General features: G+C 38.3%; 1 protein-coding gene across 2 annotated transcripts in view; it reads right to left on the bottom strand.

Moving 5' to 3' along the window:
* DGKI (diacylglycerol kinase iota) overlaps positions 1-21,023 on the bottom strand; it is a gene marked incomplete at both ends in the record, with an annotated part of 452,324 nt that overhangs the window by 87,875 nt on the left and 343,426 nt on the right. For both annotated transcript variants that reach the window (XM_082662462.1, XM_082662463.1), the window contains one exon: positions 909-988. In XM_082662462.1, the coding sequence (XP_082518588.1) occupies positions 909-988 (80 nt within the window). The remainder of the gene's footprint in view (positions 1-908; positions 989-21,023) is intronic.

Raw genomic sequence — 21,023 nt, 5'->3', positions numbered from 1 at the left:
AGCTACAATTTGAAGGGATTTTAAACACTATATATCTTCTTTATTTGTGATATTTACTTATGTATAATGTGTTGTCTGGAAGAGAGTTGCTCATCTTGGGGTATTTATCAAAATCACGCAAGAGCTTTAAAAATATAAATGTCTAGACCACATCCCAGAAAAGTGATTCTAATGTGCATCTTTCACCAAGAAACAAAGACAAAGAAGTGGCTGTTTATGCTTTTTGCCATTTGTAGAACAAGACACTGAATACTCTCCCTTGAAATTTTGCAAAAACAACCCATGACCACTGCAGTGATGGATCTGGGTTCTCCTGGCTTTGCTGGTGCAGTTCAAGTTCATGGGAATGTCACATATGAGACCTCCTCCTTTCTCTTTCTCTATGGTAAGACCAGATTGAGAAAAAAAATAATAGATTATTCCTTTGTGTTCTGACACAAATTCTTTTGAAATATAGGTTTTTCTTTCCTGTAGAAGTTACATTTAAAAACAAATCTAGCTGTCTCTGACAGAAGTCTGTACTAGATGCAAAACATTAAGTAACGCCAAATCTGTTTTCCTTTATTATTTATCAGTGCCCTTTGAAATTCTGTATAGTTCAAAAAACACAGGTGAGCTGTCTGGCAAGACAAGGAGCTCCAGGCTATAGCTATGGATCACACTGGAGCAACGTGGTGCTGTACTTAACCTAATCAACCTTTCCCACGCCAACCACCCGAGGAGGAAAAACAGCAGTGGGGATGGGGAGGGAGAAGATGCGGTGTATGCTTAAGAGACAAGAAAGACAAGGCCACCATATTTCCATTTCCTCCCCAAATGCATCATCTTAGAAGTAAATATAGATGGCTGGTAATTACTGACAAAAATGGAAAACTGAGCAGAATAAATTATTGGCTAAAGAAACTCACCTCCTGCAGGCGATCTATGTACATACGGCAAGTCTCCAAATCACAGTCTCCACGCACAACTAGAATACCCAGAGGGATGGCTAAGGGTGAAGGAAAGAGAAAAATCTAAAATAACATATTTGATTTTTCTATTTTGGTATAAATGCATTTTTTATGGTTAAAAAAGACCTCTCATAAATATAATTGGTTTTTTGGATATTTCACTATCTCCCGGCACCTCTTCTACGAGCTCAGTCTCTTTACTTATGCAGTTTTCATATTCTTTCCCTGCATGATCCATGTTGCCCCTTGCCACGTGGCCAGCCTTCATTTCATTTTGTCTTAGTGGCCCTGATAAGAGGTACAATGTCATGGAAACAGTAGACTGACAGGGCCAGAGGCTGTTCACAGCCAGCTGCTAATTTATGCCTGTATTTGCAAGAGCCAAAGTACCAGAGAGGAATTAAAAAATCATGATGCTGGACACTTACCCCTTTCCCTCTTAAATGCATGGGGCTTAATCTTTATGTCACTTTGCAACAGTTCCCTATTTAAGACTCAAGCTACTCAAGGCACTGTTGTTACCTGGTGGCCAATGCCAGAATGAAATAGGCAAGAAACATTAAAAAAAAAAGCTTCTAGAAGGTTCATAGCTTAAAAATCCAAGTGATTTTAAAGACGGTCAGTGTAAATGTGGTAGCAGCAGGGCTTCAGAAAACAATGAGGAGAAGCTGTTACATGCCTTAAATACCTTTTTCAGGTGGTGGTAAATGTCATACAATGGCTTTAGTGGATAGAAACTCCTGCTTCAGATATAACCACAAGATTCCTGAAAAACTGAAAATAGTCTCCTTCCCAAAACTCCAAACAAAAAATGTATGTGTACATTTCTGATTTTTAAAATTCAGTTATACTATTAAACCCATGATTTAAAAAATATTTCAAAATCTTGAAGCAACCAACTAGACATTAACAAGGAGATGACAGGACAGTTGTGTCCACTAAAGATTTTTAAAAATCTTTCACTCATTGAATTTTTAAAGCTTCATCATCAATAAATAGATCTGAAAATGCAAAGTGCTAGGGCTTTAAAAATGAATTATACAGAGAATAAAACAGATTTAAATGCATGGGAAAATCCTGAGGAACTCACCAAGTTGTAGAAAAGACACACATATAAAAAATAATAAATGGAACATAGGCTATGGTAAATGTATGAACTTAGTCACTTGAAAGCTATAGGATAGAGGAAATAGTCTTGCCTGGAGGGTAGATTTGAGGCTCTCTGAAGGATATGGAGCCCCACTGGTCTCTTAGAGAAGCAAGAGTTGTCTAGAGAAAAAGATACAGTTTGCTTCTCAACATTACCTCCTAGACTGGTTCCACTAGGGAGATCAATACCACTAGCTCGTACCTTTAGGTTCCCAAAGTGCTTCAAACATAAGCTGGAAGGCATCCATCATCTTGCAGAACTACATAAGCCTATGAATCAGTATGGTCTCTCTCACCGGAATAAGACTTATTTCCTTTTACAACCCCAATGTCTGGTAGGTATTCAATAAAAGTTTGTCTTTTTTTAAAAAAAAAAGGTGGGGAAGGGGGAGGAGGAAGACAGGCTTAGGGCCTGTTCAAGTGAGAAAGAGAAAGTGTGTCTTTAAGAGCTAAGTCTACTTTCCAGGATAGACAAAGAAGAAGGGTTTGGAGCAGGAGCAGAGAGTGTGCATTGGGTTGGCGCTTGCCTTTGCCTATTCTTCCAGAAGCTAAGCAAGAGAACAGCAAGTAAAAGGGTGAGGAACCATGTAAGTATCACATGTTTGGGGGAATAATAATCTGGAAAAATAATTTTTCTCCTTTTTTGAATATATACAGAAATATCCAAGAAGTCTTCAGTATGGTAATCATGCATCTTTGAAAGGAATGAAAGGGAAATTCAATGAAGAGATCCCTAATAGTAGTGACTAAAGTAATCATCCTCAGCTAGACTATTAAATAGGTCCAAATAAGGTGACCTACTTAAGTAAGAGAAGAATAAGGATTTCTAATACTTGAGGAATGATGAGGAAAACCTAGAATTTTAGCCTAGAAAGTAAATCAAAGGTTGTGGAAATAGAATACAGCTATAATTATCATGAGAATCCATGTTAGAATCTTTCTCTTAATTTCAAATGTGCAAATGTAGAGAAATAAAATTTCATTAATATTTACCTATTTACTTAAATGAGGAGACACATTATATAGAAATGCAGGAATCTGGTCAACCCCTCTGACTATCAATGCTTGAAGTTAGTCTGGCCATAAATCCAATATACTTGGTAGCAGATATTTTAAACTACAATTAGAGATTGGATATTCCAGACCTAAAATAATGAATGTCTAGGAAAAAGTTTTCAAAGATGTGTCATTCATTTCTACTAAGGGTATAAAGTCAGCAACTTTGCTTATTCCTCAAGAAGCTGATGAAGAGAAACGGTGTATTTGATTGATATTAGCTATTCAGTTGGGGTAAAAAAAAAAAAAAAAAATGGCATCCTATACCACAGTTTCATAGCATGATTACTGACGACTGTTGTCAAATTTATCCTATGAAGGTACAGAAAGAATTTACAGTCATTCTCTCTTGGATTCAAATCCCAGTGCTGCTTTGGTCTTACAAATGACTCATGCTTGCTGTTTGGTCTTGCAACTTCCTCAATTCCTTTGATCCTTGGATTGAAGGCTATAGTATTTAGAATAGGTATCGTCTAGGATTTTGTGAAGATTAAATACAATACTATATTTAAAAATGAATAACCAGATCATCAATGCTATCTTTCCCTCACTCCCTTTACTAACTTTTGAGCATCTTGAGCTAGAAAATGGTACATCCAATCATCTATCTTTCAATTTATCATACTACAAGGATTAGCTGGTAGTAGTTCCATAAGTTATATCCTGTTTACTTAAAGCTAGCATCTACTCTTTCCTTGAGGGTAAAGATAACTGTAGTACAAAAATATTGTAATCTGACACTTCCATTTGAGACTTTACATGGTGAAGAGAAACCAGAAACTTGTGGAAAATTACCACCTTCCTTTTACACTGCTGACAACCAACTGCCAAACCTCACTGAAGTTTCCTTCATCTTAATTGGGAGCAGGGAGACTACTTATCACCCAAGCATTAGCATTACTATTCCTGATCTTGATGATTCATCTGATTTTAGCCTTGGAGATTTTATTTGACTCCAATAAGCATCAGTCGCTACTCAACCTATAGTACATAATGGAACTTTCATTGCAGGGGTCAAATGGAGTTTACAAGTTCTAACTAAGCAATCAAGAACAAGCTGGTTTCTAGATTAAGAAGGCAGATTTAACACACACTTACTTCTCCTGCACCAGAAATGCTACTAAATTACAGCACATGAATTTTAAAAAGACATAAACCAACAAAAAAAAGAGGAGAAACAGTGAGGAGAAAATGGTAATGAATAAAGCATATGGAAAATTGGTAACTGACTCAGAGCCCCTATAGAGTCTAATCCTAGACTATGGGTGGGGATAGATAAGAACTAATTTACACTTCAAAACCCTCGGAAGATGTGCAAACTGGCAACATCAGTTGCAGCTAAAATAAGAAGCACTGGATATTAAATCACTAGATTCCACCACCCACTCTTGGTAGGTGGAGTTACTTCACAGAAAATGGGGATTAACTGATCATCTACAGAATGCAGAGATCCCCAACTTTCTTCTCTCACTAGACTCTCCAAAAGCTGGCAGCCAGAACCCTACCTTCTTAGAAAGAGATCTGAAGACTCTTCTCTGGGGAATCCTCAGAGTTAAGAGAAAACATTCCATCCATGAAATATAAACATGATTGTATTAAAAGATGAAGAACATGAAGAAGAAAAAGGAAAAGGAGCATCATTCAGAGAACAAACAAGTTCGTGAAATTTGATATAATAGAGTTTAATAGAAAGGTTAGAAGATGAAGTTGAGGAAATCTCCACAAAAGAAGAGCAAAAATAAAAAGAGGCAGAAAATAGGAGGGAAAAGGTAAGAACAATAGGACTGGTCCAGTGGTCCAACATTCCAATAACAGTAGTTCTAAAAACCAGAGAAAAATAGAGAGAGGAGTAATTATCAGAAACAAACAAAAAATCAAGACTATTTCTTAGAACTGAAGAACATCAGTTTCCCACTTGAAATGGCCCAACAAGTACAATAACAAAAGAACAATAGAAAGACATTTTATTTTGAAGTTTAAGAATATTGGGAACAAAGAGAAGAGTCTACAAGTTTCCAAATAGGAAAATCTAGATGGCAAAGAAAGGATCAGGGATTAGACTGTTTTAAACTTCTCAGAGGCAACTGTACAGTCAGAGAACCAATGAAACAATGTGTTCAGAATTATAAAACTTTTACAAATAATCCAAACTATCAAATTAGTCCAAGGGTTAAATAAAGGACACACCCTCTACTAAAAAGTTACTGCAGAACATGCACCAACAAAAGTTGAGTTTGCAACAAGAATGAGGAATGCAGGGGATATAACAAATGGGGAATCCAACAAAGAAAAGATTTTAAAAAAACCCTCTAAGGGGATTGGGCTAGAAGAGTCTAGGGTGACAGATATATTGGGGCACTCTGACTCAATAGGCAGAGATGTAGAGAGCTGTCAACCATTGAGTCTCATCAACATTGGAGAGTTATTTTTCAACCAAAGGATAGAATGTCTAAGTGAGTCTGAACCAGTTTCTTACAATCATCCCCAGATGTGCTCTGCCTTAACCTGTTATTGAGAGAAAGAGTTAGGTCATGGTGAGGCAGAAAAATTCAAAGAAGTCCATTCCCTGTAACCATAGTTCCACTTGATAGCTAGAACCCACCTTAACACCCTGCCAAATGCTTTCCAGAATGCAGTCATGACCTTGCCCACTAAATTCTCATAGAATGGGCTCATAGGCACTCTCAGGGAAGCCAAAGCCAGACAGTAATCCAGAGACTCTTTTCAGCTCTCTCGAAAGCCTTCAACTAAAAGTGAAAGCATCATCGCTTCCTTGCAGAGGGAGGTTTAGGACTGCTACTTGGTGTTTCAAAGCCACTCTATCTGAATTAGGGATGCATATATTGATGACAAATATATACCTATGAAGAGAATGGCAAGTACAAAAATCTGTATACTGGGATTATCTTGGTAGGAGAGGGCTAAGGGGAGATACTTGTTCTGTTTCTTAATCTGGGTGGGAGGTACATGAATGCCCATTTTACTACTAATCATTTTATATACATACATATGTGCATATATGTATGTGTGTGTATATATATATATATAGGGGTATAGGTGTGTGTACATATATGTATGAACAACATTTATGAATAGAACATGTATGTGTGTGTTTATGTGTGTATGTATGTGTGTGTGTATATATACATATATATGTGTGTGTATATATGTATAGTATTTCAGAATTGAAAATAAGAAATACAACCTATCTGTGGCAACTGATTTTAATGATAGTGCTGCTAAAGTTCACTGCATATTCTCTGATGTTCTCTGTGAATTAGACAAAAGTATAACTTAGCATCAAATAGGAAAATGAGGGAAAACAGTAGAGAAGCCATCAAAAGCCCCCAAATGACACCTACTGCTGCGATCCATCTCAAGCAATGGACACGGCATATTGAGCAGTCATAACCCTATGGCTTGTCATGGCATGTGTACTTGTTTGCGTGTGTGTTTATATAACAAGCAGCAGGATGATCTCTCTGCCTTATCTGGGCCTCAGAAGTCTCTAGAGCAGCAATGTCCAACAGACCTTTCTGCATGCCCAATGCAGGAGCCACTAGCCACATGTCATATCGAGTACTTGAAATGTGGCCGGTGTGAATGAGGAACTGAGTTGTTATCTTATTTGATTAACTTATAGTTTAAATAACCATATGTGGTTAGTGAGCATTAGAGTTTTGTTCTCTGTGGAACCAAAATGTTGAATGTCCTTAGTACCAGATTCAATATATTTCAAAACCATCCATGTTTTAACCTTTCCATGAGTAGCGCATAGATCCAGCAAACAAAACCACTTTTCTCTTTGCCCCTACCTAGTTGGATTCAATGTGCTTCCTAATTCCTAGCAGTAGTATTCCCTGGTTGACTGAGGACAAATTTATTTCCCTTATTCTATATCCTACCTTTCTTATCCTAGCTTTCTTAATCACTTCTCTGACCCTCCTATCAAAACATACTCTCAGATCCTTCTTGGTACTTTGGTATAAATGACTAATAATTAATTAAAGGGTTAACCCTCTAAAAAGCACTTGAGTTTCAACATGTTTGAAAGTTGGGCTAACATGACTGTCATAGACTAAATGTTTGGGTGTCTCCCAAATTCATATGTTGAAGCCCTAATCCCCAATGTGATGGTATCTGGAGATGGGCCTTCTTTGGGAGGTAATTATGGTTAGATGGGGTCTTGAGGGTGGGACCCTCATGATGGGATTAGTGTTTTTATAAGAAGAGACACCATAGAGCACTCTCAAACTCACTCTCTCTCCCCCTTTGAGGACACAGCATGAATGCAGCAATCTACAAGCCAGGAAGAGAGCTCTCACCAGAAACCAAATCAGCCGGCACCTTGATCATGGACTTTCCAGCCTCCGGAACTGAGAGGAAATAGATCTCTATGGTTTAAGTCACCAGGCTATGGCATTTTATTACAGCAGCCCTAGCAGACTAAGAAAATGAAAAGCTTTGACAAATTTAGGTAAAGAAATACAAAAGAAATTGTGGAGTTGACTGGCAATTCTCAGCCCTGAGGATTATACTACCAAATACTTCTTCCCAGCCAAAACATGAGCCCTGCCCTGGCTCCCATCTCAGATTTCACCCTGGCATCCATTAACCTCCTTTCCCTATTTCTGTTTGTTTAAATGCCTCATAATACAGAATGCAATTAAATTAATTGGTTGAGATGACGGTGGTGTGGGAAGACGCCGAGTTAGTGTCTCCTCACGACTAGGGTGCTTGCTGGCCACTGGTGGGGGATCCTGACGCCTGAGGAGACAGGAGGAACCCCCAAGTGAACCACCACCCCATGCAGCTTGTGGAATTTTGGTTCACGAGCTGGGGGTTGGGCCGAAGTTCCTGTGGTGGGAGCTCCGAGTCCGAACCACTGGACTAACAGAGAACCTCAGACCCCAGGGAATATTCATCAGAGTGAGGTCTCACAGAGTTCCTCATCTCAGCACCAAGACCCAGCTCTACCCAACAGCCTACAAACTCCAGTGTTGGAAGCCTCAGGCCAAACAACCAGTAAGAGAGGAACACAATCCCACTCATAAAAAAAAAAAAGAGAGACCGTAAAAAAATATGTCACAGATGAAGGAGCAAAGTAAAAAGCTATAAGACCAAATAAATGAAGAGGAAATAGGCAATCAACCTGAAAAAGAATTCAGAGTAATGATAGTAAAGATGATCCAGAATCTTGGTAACAGAATGGAGACATGGATTGAGAAAATACAAGAAATGTTTAACAAAGATCTAGAAGAACTAAAGAACAAACAAACAGAGATGAACAACACAATAACTGAAATGAAAAATACACTAGAAGAAATCAATAACACAATAGCTGAGGCAGAAGAACAAATAAGTGAGCTGGAAGACAAAATGGTGGAAATAACTGCCGAGGAGGAGAATAAAGAAAAAAGAATGAAAAGAATTGAGGACAGTCTCAGAGACCTCTGGGATAACACTAAACGCAACAACATTCGAATTATAGGGGTCCCAGAAGAAGAAGAGAAAAAGAAAGGGTCTGAAAAAATATTTGAAGAGATTATAGTTGAAAACTTCCTTAATATGGGAAAGGAAATAGTCACCCAAGTCCAGGAAGCAAAGAGAGTCCCATACAGGATAAACCCTAGGAAGAACACACCAAGACATATATTAATCAAACTAACAAAAGTTAAATTCAAAGAAAAAATATTAAAAGCAGCAAGGGAAAAAAAAAAAAAAAACATACAAAGGAATCCCCATCAGGTTATCAGCTGATTTTTCAGCAGAAACTCTGCAGGCCAGAAGGGAGTGGCAGAATATACTTAAAGTGATGAAAGAGAAAAACCTACAACCAAGATTACTCTACCCAGCAAGGATCTCATTCAGATTCAATGGAGAAATCAAAAGCTTTTCAGACAAGCAAAAGCTAGGAAATTTAGCACCACCAAACCAGCTTTACAACAAATGCTAAAGAAACTTCTCTTGGCAGGAAACACAAGAGAAGAAAAAGACCCACAAAAACAAACCCAAAACAATTAAGAAAATGGTAACAGGAACATACATATATATGCTGTCTAAAAGGGACCCACTTCAGACCTAGGGACACATACAGACTGAAAGTGAAGGGATGGAAAAAGATATTCCATGCAAATGGAATTCAAATGAAAGCTGGAGTAGCAATATTCGTATCAGATAAAATAGACTTTAAATTAAAAACTATTAAAAGAGATAAGGAGGGGCACTACATAATGATCAAAGGATCAATCCAAGGAGAAGATATAACAATTATAAATGTCTATGCACCCAACACAGGAGCACCTGAATACATAAGGCAAATGCTAACAACCATGAAAGGAGAAACTGACAGTAACACAATAATAGTAGGGGACTTTAACACCCCACTTACACCAATGGACAGATCATCCAAACAGAAAATAAGGAAACACAAACTTTAAATGACACAACAGACCAGACAGATTTAATTGATATTTATAGAATATTCCACCCAAAAGTGGCAGAATACACTTTCTTCTCAAGTGCCCATGGAACATTCTCTAGGCTAGATCACATCCTTGGTCACAAATCAAGCCTCAGAAAAGTTAAGAAAACTGAAATCATATCAAGCATCTTTTCTGACTACAATGCTATGAGACTGGAAATCAATTACAGGGAAAAAAAACTGTAAAAAACACGAATACAAGGAGGCTACACAGTGCACTACTAAGTAACCAAGAGATCACTGAAGAAATCAAAGAAGAAAAAAAAACTACATAGAAACAAAGGCAATGAAGACATGATGACCCAAAACCTATGGGATGTAGCAAAAGCAGTTCTAAGAGGGAAGTTTATAGCAATTCAATTTCACCTCAAGAAACAAGAAAAATCTCAAATAAACAATCTAACCCTACACTTAAAAGAACTACAGAAAGAAGAACAAAGAAAGCCCAATGTCAGTAGAAGGAAAGAAATCATAAAGATCAGAGCAGAAATAAATGAAACAGAAACAAAGAAAACAATAGCAAAGACCAATAAAACTAAAATCTGTTTCTTTGAGAAGATAAAAAAAATTGAAAAACCCTTAGCCAGACTCATCAAGAAAAAAAGGGAGAGGACACAAATCAGTAAAATTAGAAATGAAAAAGGAGAAAGGAAAAATCACAACTGACACTGCAGAAATAAAAAGAATTATAAGAGATTACTACAAACAACTATATGCCAATAAAATGGACAACCACGAAGAAATGGACAAATTCTTGGAAAGGTACAATTTTTCAAGACTGAACCAGGAAGAATTAGAAAGTATAAACAGACCTATCACAAGTAATGAAATTGAAACTGTAATTAAAAATCTTCCAACAAACAAAAGTCCAGGACGAGACGGCTTCACAGGTGAATTCTATCAAACATTTAGAGAAGGGCTAACACTGATCCTTCTCAAAAGCTTCCAAAACATTGCAGAGGGAGAAACACTCCCAAAAATCCATTCTACAAAGCCACCATCACCCTGTTACCAAAACCAGAAAACAATATCACAAAAAAATAAAATTATAGACCAGTATCACTGATGAACATAGATACAAAAATCCTGAACAAAGTAGTAGCAAACAGAATCCAACAACACATTAAAAGGATCATACACCATGATCAAGTGGGATTTGCCCCAGGGATGCAAGGAATCTTCAATATATGCAAATCAATCAATGTGATACACCATATTAACAAACTGAAGGATAAAAACCATACGACCATCTCAATAGATGCAGAAAAAGCTTTTGACAAAATTCAACACCCATTTATGATAAAAACTCCAGAAAATGGGCATAGAGGGAACCTACCTCAACATAATAAAGGCCATATACGACAAAACCACAGCAAGCATCATGCTCAATGGTGAAAAACTGAAAGCATTTCCACTAAGATCAGGAACAAGACAAGGATGTCTACTCTCACCAGTCTTATTCAACATAGTTTTGGAAGTCCTGGCCATAGCAATAAGAGAAGAAAAAGAAATAAAAGAATACAAATGGGAAAAGAAGAAGTAAAACTGTCACTGTTTCCTGATGACATGAAACTATACATAGAAAATCCTAAAGATGCCACCAGAAAACTACTAGAACTAATCAATGAATTTGGGAAGGTTGCAGGATACAAAATTAATGCACAGAAATCTCTGGCATTCCTATACACCAACAACGAAAAATCAGAAAGAGAAATTAAGGAAACACTGCCATTTACCATTGCAACAAAAAGAATAAAATACCTAGGAGTAAACCTGCCTAAGGAGGCTAAATACTTGTATTCAGAAAACTATAAAACACTGATGAAAGAAATAAAAGATGACATAAACAGATGGAGAAATATGCCATGTTCCTGGATTGGAAGAATCAAAATTGTGAAAATGACTATACTACCCAAGGCAATCTACAGATTCAATGCATTCCCTATCAAGCTACCAATGGCATTCTTCACAGAATTAGGACAAAAAATTTCACAATTTGTATGGAAACACAAAAGACCCTGAATAGCCAAAATAATCTTGAGAAAGAAAAATGGAGGTGGAGGAATCAGGCTCCCAGACCTCAAACTGTACCAGAAAGCTACAGTAATCAAGACAGTATGGTACTGGCACAAAAACAGAAATATAGATCAATGGTACAGGATAGAATGCCCAGAGATAAACCCACACACATATGGTGACCTAATTTATGACAAGGCAGGCAAAAACATACAATGGCGAAAAGACAGCTTCTTCAATAAGCAGTGCTGGGAAAACTGGACAGCTACATGTAAAAGAATGAAATTATAACACTACCTAACACCATACACAAAAATAAACTCCAAATGGATTAAAGACCTAAATGTAAGACCAGACACTATAAAACTCTTAGGGGAAAACAAAGGAAAAACACTCTTTGACATAAACCACAGCAAGATCTTTTTTCACCCACCTCCTCGAGTAACAGAAATAAAAACAAAAATAGACAAATAGGACTTAATTAAATTTAAAAGCTTTTGCACAGCAAAGGAAACCATAAACAAGATAAAGACAACCCTCAGAATGGGAGAAAACATTTGCAAATGAAACAACAGACAAAGGATTAATCTCCAAAATATACAAACATCTCATGGAGCTCAATATTAAAAAAACAAATAATCCACTTTAAAAATGGGCGGAAGACCTAAATAGACATTTCACCAAGGAAGACATACAGATGGCCAAGAGGCACATGAAAAGATACTCAGCATCACTAATTATTAGAGAAATGCAAATCAGAACTACAATGAGGTATCACCTCACGCTGGTCAGAATGGCCATCATCAAAAAGTCTAGAAACAATAAATGCTGGAAAGGGTGTGGTGAAAAGGGAATCCTCCTGCACTGTTGGTGGGAATGTAAAATGTTACAACCACTATGGAGAACAGTATGGAGGTTCCTTAAAAAACTAAAAATAGAACTACCATATGACCCATCAATCCCACTACTGGGCATATACCCTAAGAAAACCATAATTCAAAAAGAGACATGTATCACAATGTTCATTGCAGCACTATTTACAGTAGCCAGGACATGGAACCAACCTAAATGTCCATCGACAGATGAACGGATAAAGAAGATGTGGCACATATATACAATGGAATGTTACTCGCCATAAAAAGAAACAAAATTGAGTTATTTGTAGTGAGGTGGATGGACCTAGAGTCTGTCATACAGAGTGAAGTAAGTCAGAAAGAGAAAAACAAATACCGTATGCTAACACATACATATGGAATCTAAAAAAAAAAAAATGGTACTGACAAACCTAGTTGCAAGGGCAGGAATAAAGATGTAGACATAGAGTATGGACTTGAGGACATGGGGTGGCGAGGGGGAAGCTGGGGCGAAGTGAGAGTAGCATTGACATATATACACTACCAAATGTAAAACAGTTAGCTAGTGGGAAGCAGCAACATAGCACAAGAGATCAGCTCGGTGCTCTGTGATGACCTAGAGGGGTGGGAATAGGGAGGATGGGAGGGAGGCTCAAGAGGGAGGGGATATGGGGACATGTGTATGCATATGGCTGATTTGCCTTGGTGTACAACTGAAACCAGCACAGTACTGTGAAGCAATTATACTCCAATAAAGATCTCTTTTAAAAAAGTAATTGGTTGAGAAATCCATTCTATATTTCACATTGCATGCTCTGGATTTTATGTCTGAAATAAAATGCCACAGGTCATACTAATTAATTTCGTTTTCTACAGTTGAAGTTAGGACTACTTGAAGTCATTATGCAAATTTATGCCAAATAGCACATAAATTAACACCATTCGTCTTCAAAAACTCTAAAATCTTCTAGCAACCAATCCACAAGTGTACTCTTTCATCTATAAGAAACTTCTGAAAGATATATGCACTAAAAAATATATATACATATAAATCATGGTTTCTAAAATATATCTCACCACAAATGATAAGCAGAGTCAGGAAATAGACCAGGCTTAGATATCCTATATATGGAACTGACTTGCCCAAAACATTGAAAACCAAAGTTCTTAAAGGCTATTAAAGAGAAAATGCCTAGAGTTTTAAGAAAACCTGAAAAATGTTTTCCAAAGAGTCAGAGGTATGATGCAAAAGACAACCAAATAGTTTCTTCAAGACAGTCAGTTACTTGATTGAAGAAAGACAAAAGATCCTGTGGACCAACTCTGAGATGAACACCCTTCCCCCCTCCCCCCTCCCCAAGATCTCTGAAGCAATTTTATTCTGGTACAACCATAGGAGTGTGAGTGAACTGTGTTGAGGCCAGTGAATTCCAGTGCATGGGAGTCTCAGGTTAACAAAACTGCAAACTTTGTGAGTTCCCAGATGCAAAACTATTTGCTGCTGGACTGAGTGAGTAGCCCTCATCCAGGCATAGCTGCCCTCAGCCTGATGGTTCAGAGAAGCGGCGATGAGAGCAAGAGGGGGATGGCTGAAGCCGTTCATTGTCTTCTGTTAGTGAATCCTACCCTCCGCCTCTAGAAAAGCCAGTTATGCCCGAACAGACATTTTGCACATGTATATTCTGTTATATTTAAAGATATACAATCCTGAGTTGTGTTACAAGGGTTTAGGCCTGGGTGGAATAAATCTGGGTGAAGAGGAAAATGATAAGAATGATTTTGTGATAACTGGTTTTACCGTGTTTGTTAACCTTTGCCACAATCCTAAGAGGTGGATATGATTATTCCTATTTCTAAAATGAAGAAACTCAGTCTCAGGAAGATTACGTAATATGCCCTGAAATGTCACAGCTATGAAATGGTGCACCCAGATTTCATCCCAGGCTTCTCTTACTCGAGAACCCATCTCCTGCGCTATTCCTCCATCTCGTCAAACTTGGGCCACACAGAGGGTGGAGTCTCTCCTTTCAACACTGAGCTCAGAGAGGTGAAGCTAGAAACTTCTGACAGGCTGACCAAGGAGTGAGGGGGGAATTACAAGTCCCGTATCCAGAGCTACACAAGAATTGGGGAAAGGCTGTGATCCTCGGGAAGCAAAGCGAAGGTAAGCACTTCCAGGCCAGGACAAAGGAGCATGGCCCTGGGACTCAGAAACCATGAGTCAAGCCACACACATTTTCATAAACACACTTGGCAGGGGTGGGGTCACTTTTAAAGACCCACCATTCCCTTCCCTTCCCTTTCCAGCAGGCCAGCTTCCAAGGGCCTGACAGACTGTGGATCAAGCTTATCCGAACAGTTGACAAGCTCTAACCCTGTCTGTAATTTGAGTCACAGAATTAAACTGACTATTTCTTACTTCATAAAGAACTACATGCAACTATAAAATGGCGAGCAGGATACTCATCATTATGGGGGTAGCAGAGATAGCAAGAGTACATCTGACTTTAATCAGAATTGTTATAGACAATCACATGACTTGTTTTGCTATTAAAATCACTGCTTTAGAATATCCCATATTGAGCTGAAGAGCTGATTGACAGCTAACGTGAACTAAATGTAAAACCCACCTCACTTGAGGTGGAAGAAGTTCATTATGTCGGATGCGCAAGATATTCAAAACATTCGATATCATTAATCTGGTAGTTTTTTGCTAGTATAGGTATTTGCATACCATTCATTTTAACATTTATTCTTGGTAGATGACCCTATGCAGGAAAATCCCAGTGGCAGATGTTTTCGATCATTTTGATTACTCAGTGAGCTTACACTGCCCTTGATTATTCTGCAATATAGTATGTGAGGTCTCCATGCAAAGACAGGTAATCACGGTACCTACCTGTCCGGGTTATCGCGAAGATTAAAGAACTCAGTGCCTGTAGAACACAATATCTGCACATCCACCCTATATTCACTCCTATAAGCCTTATCAAATTCATGGATTTTCCCTAATTCTATATCAACACGTACGGGCCATTCATAAAGCCTCAAGCCACTTTCAGCAGACCAAACGTGGTGACTTTTATAGCAGATAATGTGTTCTACCAAAGCTTCTACAGGCCAGAACCTAAACCAAAGCATGTAAATAAAAGAACCAACCAAACCTGCAAGGAATCACAGCTGGCTGCTTTATGACCCAAGCAAAGACCCTCAGAGCCAAAGAAGAAAGAGCCACCTTTGCTATGAAATCCACATGAAACTGTTAATGGGATTTATGAAAAGGGAGAAAACTCACAGCAGCTAATTCATTCCCTGCAAGATACTGTGATGCATTCAACAAGGTATCACTGTGGAAAGAAAGGATTTAATTATCTGACACGTGAGCGATTATAGTGCAATTCCTGTTCAAACAGAATTGCGGCTAAATGCGGCTATTTACCTATTCAAATCACAAACAAAACCATCTTCAATAGGATCATTAAAAGAAGGTGTGAAACCCTAGGGAAAAACTCCTCAGAAACTGCAAGGATTTACAAAGGTTGGATATTAAGCTCTAAATATATACATAAAAATTTTAGAATTGCAAAGTTTCTGTTAAGGCTAAATAAAAAGGTTGTCACTTTCTGAAAAGAACAATAAATGTAACAACAGGGTTAAAAATTCATAAAGTAGAAATGCATTTTGAACAGTTGGGGAAACCATCAAAAATACAGATAATCTTAGAATGAATGTATTTTATGTTAACACTCTTCAGAGATACATTTTTAAAAACCTGACATTCCCTTAAGTATTAATTTTAGGCTTACTGACATAATCAAGACAGTTTGTCAAATGTTCGCTATCTTTCTATCAATTTATATGCGGTCTTAAGAAACAAATAGTCTGAAAAAGAAACTGTTCCCTAGAAAATAACACAGGAGAAAAGCCAGGTAAGCTTGGGTTTGGCAATAACATTTTAGGTACAACATCAAAAGCATGATCCGTGAAATAAAAAGTTGATGAGCTGGACTCAATTAAAATGAAAACTTCTGCTCTGTGAAAGACGCTGTTAAGAAAATGAAAAGAAAAAACAGACTGGGAAAACAATCTTGGCAAAACACATACCTGATAAAAGACCGGTATTCGAAATATGCAAAGAACTCTTAAAACTCAACAATAAGAGAGTCAATTAAAAAAGTGGGCAGAAGATGTATAGATGGCAAATGACTGTATGAAAAATGTGCTCAATGTCACATGTCATTAGGGAATTACAAATTAAAACAACAATATGATACTATTACATATCTACTAGGATAGCTAAATTGAAAAAAACAGACAATGCCAAACGCTGGTGAGAACATGGAGCAACAGGAACTCTCATTCCTTGCTGTTGGGAATGCAAAATGGTAGAGCCCCTTTGGAAGAGAGCTTAGCAGTTTCTTACAAAACTATACAAACCCTTACCATGTGATCCAGCAACTGCACTACTTGGTATTTACTGAAATGAGTTGAAAATTATGTCCCCACAAAAATTTGCCCATGAATGTTCATAGCATCTTTATTTATAATTGCCGAAACTTCAAAGGCAACCAAGATGTCCTTTAATAGGTGAAAGGATAAACAAACTGGTTATCGCACTGTAAAATATTATTCAGCAACAAAGAGAAATGAGTTTTCAATCCACGAAATGGAGGAAACTTAAATGTATATTGTGAAGAAATAAGCCAGTTTCAAAAGGCCACATGTTGCATGATTCCAACTATATGGAATTCTGGAAAAGGCAAAACTATGGAGATAGTAAACAGATCAGTGGTTGCCAGGGGTTTGGGGGGAGGGACTGATGAATGGGTGAAGCACAGGGGGTACTTAGGGAAGTGAAGCTATTCTGTATGATACTGTCATGGTGGATACATGTAATACCTCTGTGAAAACCCATAAAACTGTAGAACACAAGAATGAATCCTAACGTAAAGTATGGATTTTACTTAATAAGAATATATTAATGTTGGTGCGTCAGTTGTAACAATGTATTGCACTAATGCAAGATGTCAACAATAGGAGAAACTGTGCTGGAGGCTGGGGGGATAACAGGGGGATATATGGAACTCTGTACTTTCACTTAATTTTTCTGTAAATCTAAAACTTCTCTAAAAAATAATGTCTATTAGTAAAAAAAAAAAAAAAAGAAAAAAGAAGAAAAGCAGGAGAAAAGGGGGAAAAAAGAAACTGTTCCGAGTTTCCCTTAGACAGATATTTTGCTGATACCAGAGAATACTGACATACAGAAAAATAAACTTGCTTTCTTAGCCATAGTGTAACCACTATTCAGAAAGTCAACAGGATGATGGAATAAGGGGCTGGAGGGAAACAGCAAGGAGCAGAGGTCGTGGACCAGAGGAAGGAAGGAAAGCCCTAAGGGAGGATGGCAGGGGACAAGTGGAGTCTCTCCAGTTTACCTCGTTAGTTCCAAATGTGTCAGGGTTATCAGGGCACTAAAATTCTAACTTGATGGCTGACGATAATTAAACAGAATGAGTTGGCAATATTTCAATCCCGTTCTCCCCCTGTGTACCACAGGTTGATCGTGTGACAACCTGTCATTATTACCTGCCCACTGTTCACCTGGAACCAAGAGGAAAAATTAATGGGCATATTAGCATTCGAAAGGAAACATAACACCCTAAGAACTTTCTATCTCACCATGCCATGCCTGGATCTGTCAAAGGTTTCACCACCCCGGTGCCTGTGATTAAAAATGATCCTAGAGTTTGAACTTCATAACTTGAGCTGAACCGAGTCCTCTCCATGGTTCATTTAAAATGTCACCCATAAGATAAAAGTAACTATGTAGTTTTCATTGCATTTGATTTGAGGATAATATGTTGAAGATGTGCTTTCCAGAAACTAGCAGGCTCTCTACAAATATGGGTTTCAAACTACACGTCAAATTCTGCTATTTATTCTGATGGCAACCCAAGGGACATACAAGTCATGTTTCTTTTTAATCCTCTTACATACTTAATAATAATCTTGAATAACAACTTGTGTATTTTCATTTAAGTTGGCCAATGTGCATTGTATATACAAGGGATTGTGCCAAAATACTTTTTCAGGTCAGCAAGTCATTCACTTAATTACACAGCAAACAGATTTTAAGGATTTTCTCGAGCCAGGGACAACTCCAGTGCCAGGAGTTGGGCATATAATACTAAGGAAGACACAGTACCTGCCCTCAAGGTGTCACAGGGGAGCGTGAAAAGGGGAGTGACATAAAACATCCTGCTGATTATACACATTGTACGAGGAAGGCTGGTGGTCATGAACCCAGTGTGTTTTGGACTCAGGAGAGCTGCACATTCCCCAGGGCAGGATCCGCTTTCATAAGGAATTATTTCCCAAGTGAAGAAAACAGTGACATTTGACAAGAGACACAAGAGTTTTTCTAGACAAAGGGAATTCTCTAAGCCTTAGATCATCTTTAGACTCTAAGAAACCAAGAGCATGAAAAGAAGCAAATGTCCAGGATTGAGAAAGAGGTAGGTGAAGAGTAAAAGGGGGTGAGGCCAAGGCCAGAGGCTTGTGGGTTTTTTTTTTTTATGCTAAGGAGTTGGGGCTTTATTCTCAGAAAGATTGGCAGATGCTAAAAGGATTGCAGCAGAAAATGGTTTCAAGATTTACATTGACCTAGGGGGGCTTAATGTTGCCCCTAACTTGACTAAACTTTAGACAGGTTTCTCCCTGACTATAGGCCCCTGACCTCCCTTTTCATAGAGTACTTACTTTAGAAGACTCTGAATTATAAATTCTTTCTCTGCCCCTTTGAGAGGTAAATCTTCTCCCAGCCTTCTGCCAGTTCTACAACCCTGGACATCTTTCCCAAAGACCCAGAACCCATCCCTTTGACATGTAATCGTTCACGGAAGACACTGCTCCAGTTCCTAGTCTCTATAGGTAGCTAATAAGTGACAATTTGCAAACACAGATAGCCTAATCAAATGGCTCAAGTCCTCTAGCACTTTTCCATTTGCTCACCCCAGTGATTGAAAAGTCTCCCGCCTTTTGTCACAGCAGAGTTCACTTTCTCTTCCCCATTGCCACCGTCTTGACCCCGACTGCAATAGTCTTGAATAAAGTCTTGCTTGCCTGTTTAACTTGTCCATGTGACTTTTCTTTGACAACATGTTAGAAAAATCATTGGCAGAGATGTGGAAGGCAAATTAGTGGAAGACAAGGTGAGTGGCAGGAAGGTGAGTTGGGAAGCTATAGAAGTAAATGAGATGAGCAATGCTGGAGTCTGGAATAGAGGAAGACAGTAAAGATAAGGGATAGACATGTGGGAGATGTTACGAATCAGCTCCATAATGAATTGGATGGTGAGAGGGAAGAGAAACCAGGGTGATTCACAGATGTTCAGAGTGGCCACGGCAGTTACAACCTTCTCACACACTTGCCTGACACCACAGTAGACAGTGGCCTGCTGAGCTGGAGAGAGGGAAGGAAAACCAAAAAGGCGGGAGGGGGGCGGTGGGAAGGGATAGGTGATGGAAATGATATAAAAGTGGCCCTTGGAAAGATGGTTGATAAGAAGCACTTACAAATGCCTCAAAGGCAATTGATAACACCTAAAATATCTGAAAGGGATTTCAGAGTTAGAATATTGTTACAGGCAGAATTGGGGAGAGAATATTCTCAAGCCTGGAGAATGAAGAGCAGGTGGAGGAAGCGGGGTGGGGGGGGAAGGGGAGACTGTAACTCCCTAGACATCCCCCCAAGGCCCAGACCACATCATCTCAGGAACTAAGAGTAATCGATCCTTTTCTTCTTATCTTTCCAATCATCAGCATCTAGCACACGATGAATGGAAAAGCATAAATGAGAAAGAGAAATCCAGAAAACACATTGAAGCTGTGTTCTGAACAAAGATGAAAGGAGTCAGAGGGAGAGTGCAACCCGATCACAGCTAATATGCTTAACATTGCATGAGTTTTCTTTTTTCCTACTTTGGATACATTTGGTTCATGCACTACCAGTAATAAAAGAAGAAAAGTAAAAGCAAAAGGTCCAATACTATCTTCTAGTAAATAACAGAAACCAAAGGTCCAGGTCAACCAGTTCTAGAAAATGTCATCATCTTCCAAGTTAATCTGAAGGTTTACTAACAATGATGTAAAGTTCTATTTTTGATGAAGGGAACTCCATTACAATGAGGATTCCTAATGTCACATACAATGGAATTCTAGAACAACAAAATGATTTATAAAATTCCTTGGAGTGCACTCCCAGTGTTAAATGTGATAGAAGCAATTAACTGTAAGGTTCTAGAAGGCACCTGACAATGGGCATTAGAAAACAATATAATTTTTGTCCAGGTACATTCATTAGGAAGGTAATACTCGCAAAATTCCGAGATACAGGGAAGAGCCACCACTGACAATTTACTGCCAGTGCTCTAGTATTTGGAAGGGAGATAACAAGCACTTAACAGTGACATGGAAATCTTGGCTACATGGGTTGGCCAGACAAATACATGTGAAA

The sequence above is a fragment of the Grampus griseus genome (genome assembly GCF_964374135.1).
Source record: "Grampus griseus genome assembly, chromosome: 9".
Lineage (NCBI taxonomy): Eukaryota > Metazoa > Chordata > Mammalia > Artiodactyla > Delphinidae > Grampus > Grampus griseus.
The sequence above is the reverse complement of the archived record's forward strand: the minus strand, read 5'-3'. Positions and strand labels throughout refer to the sequence as shown.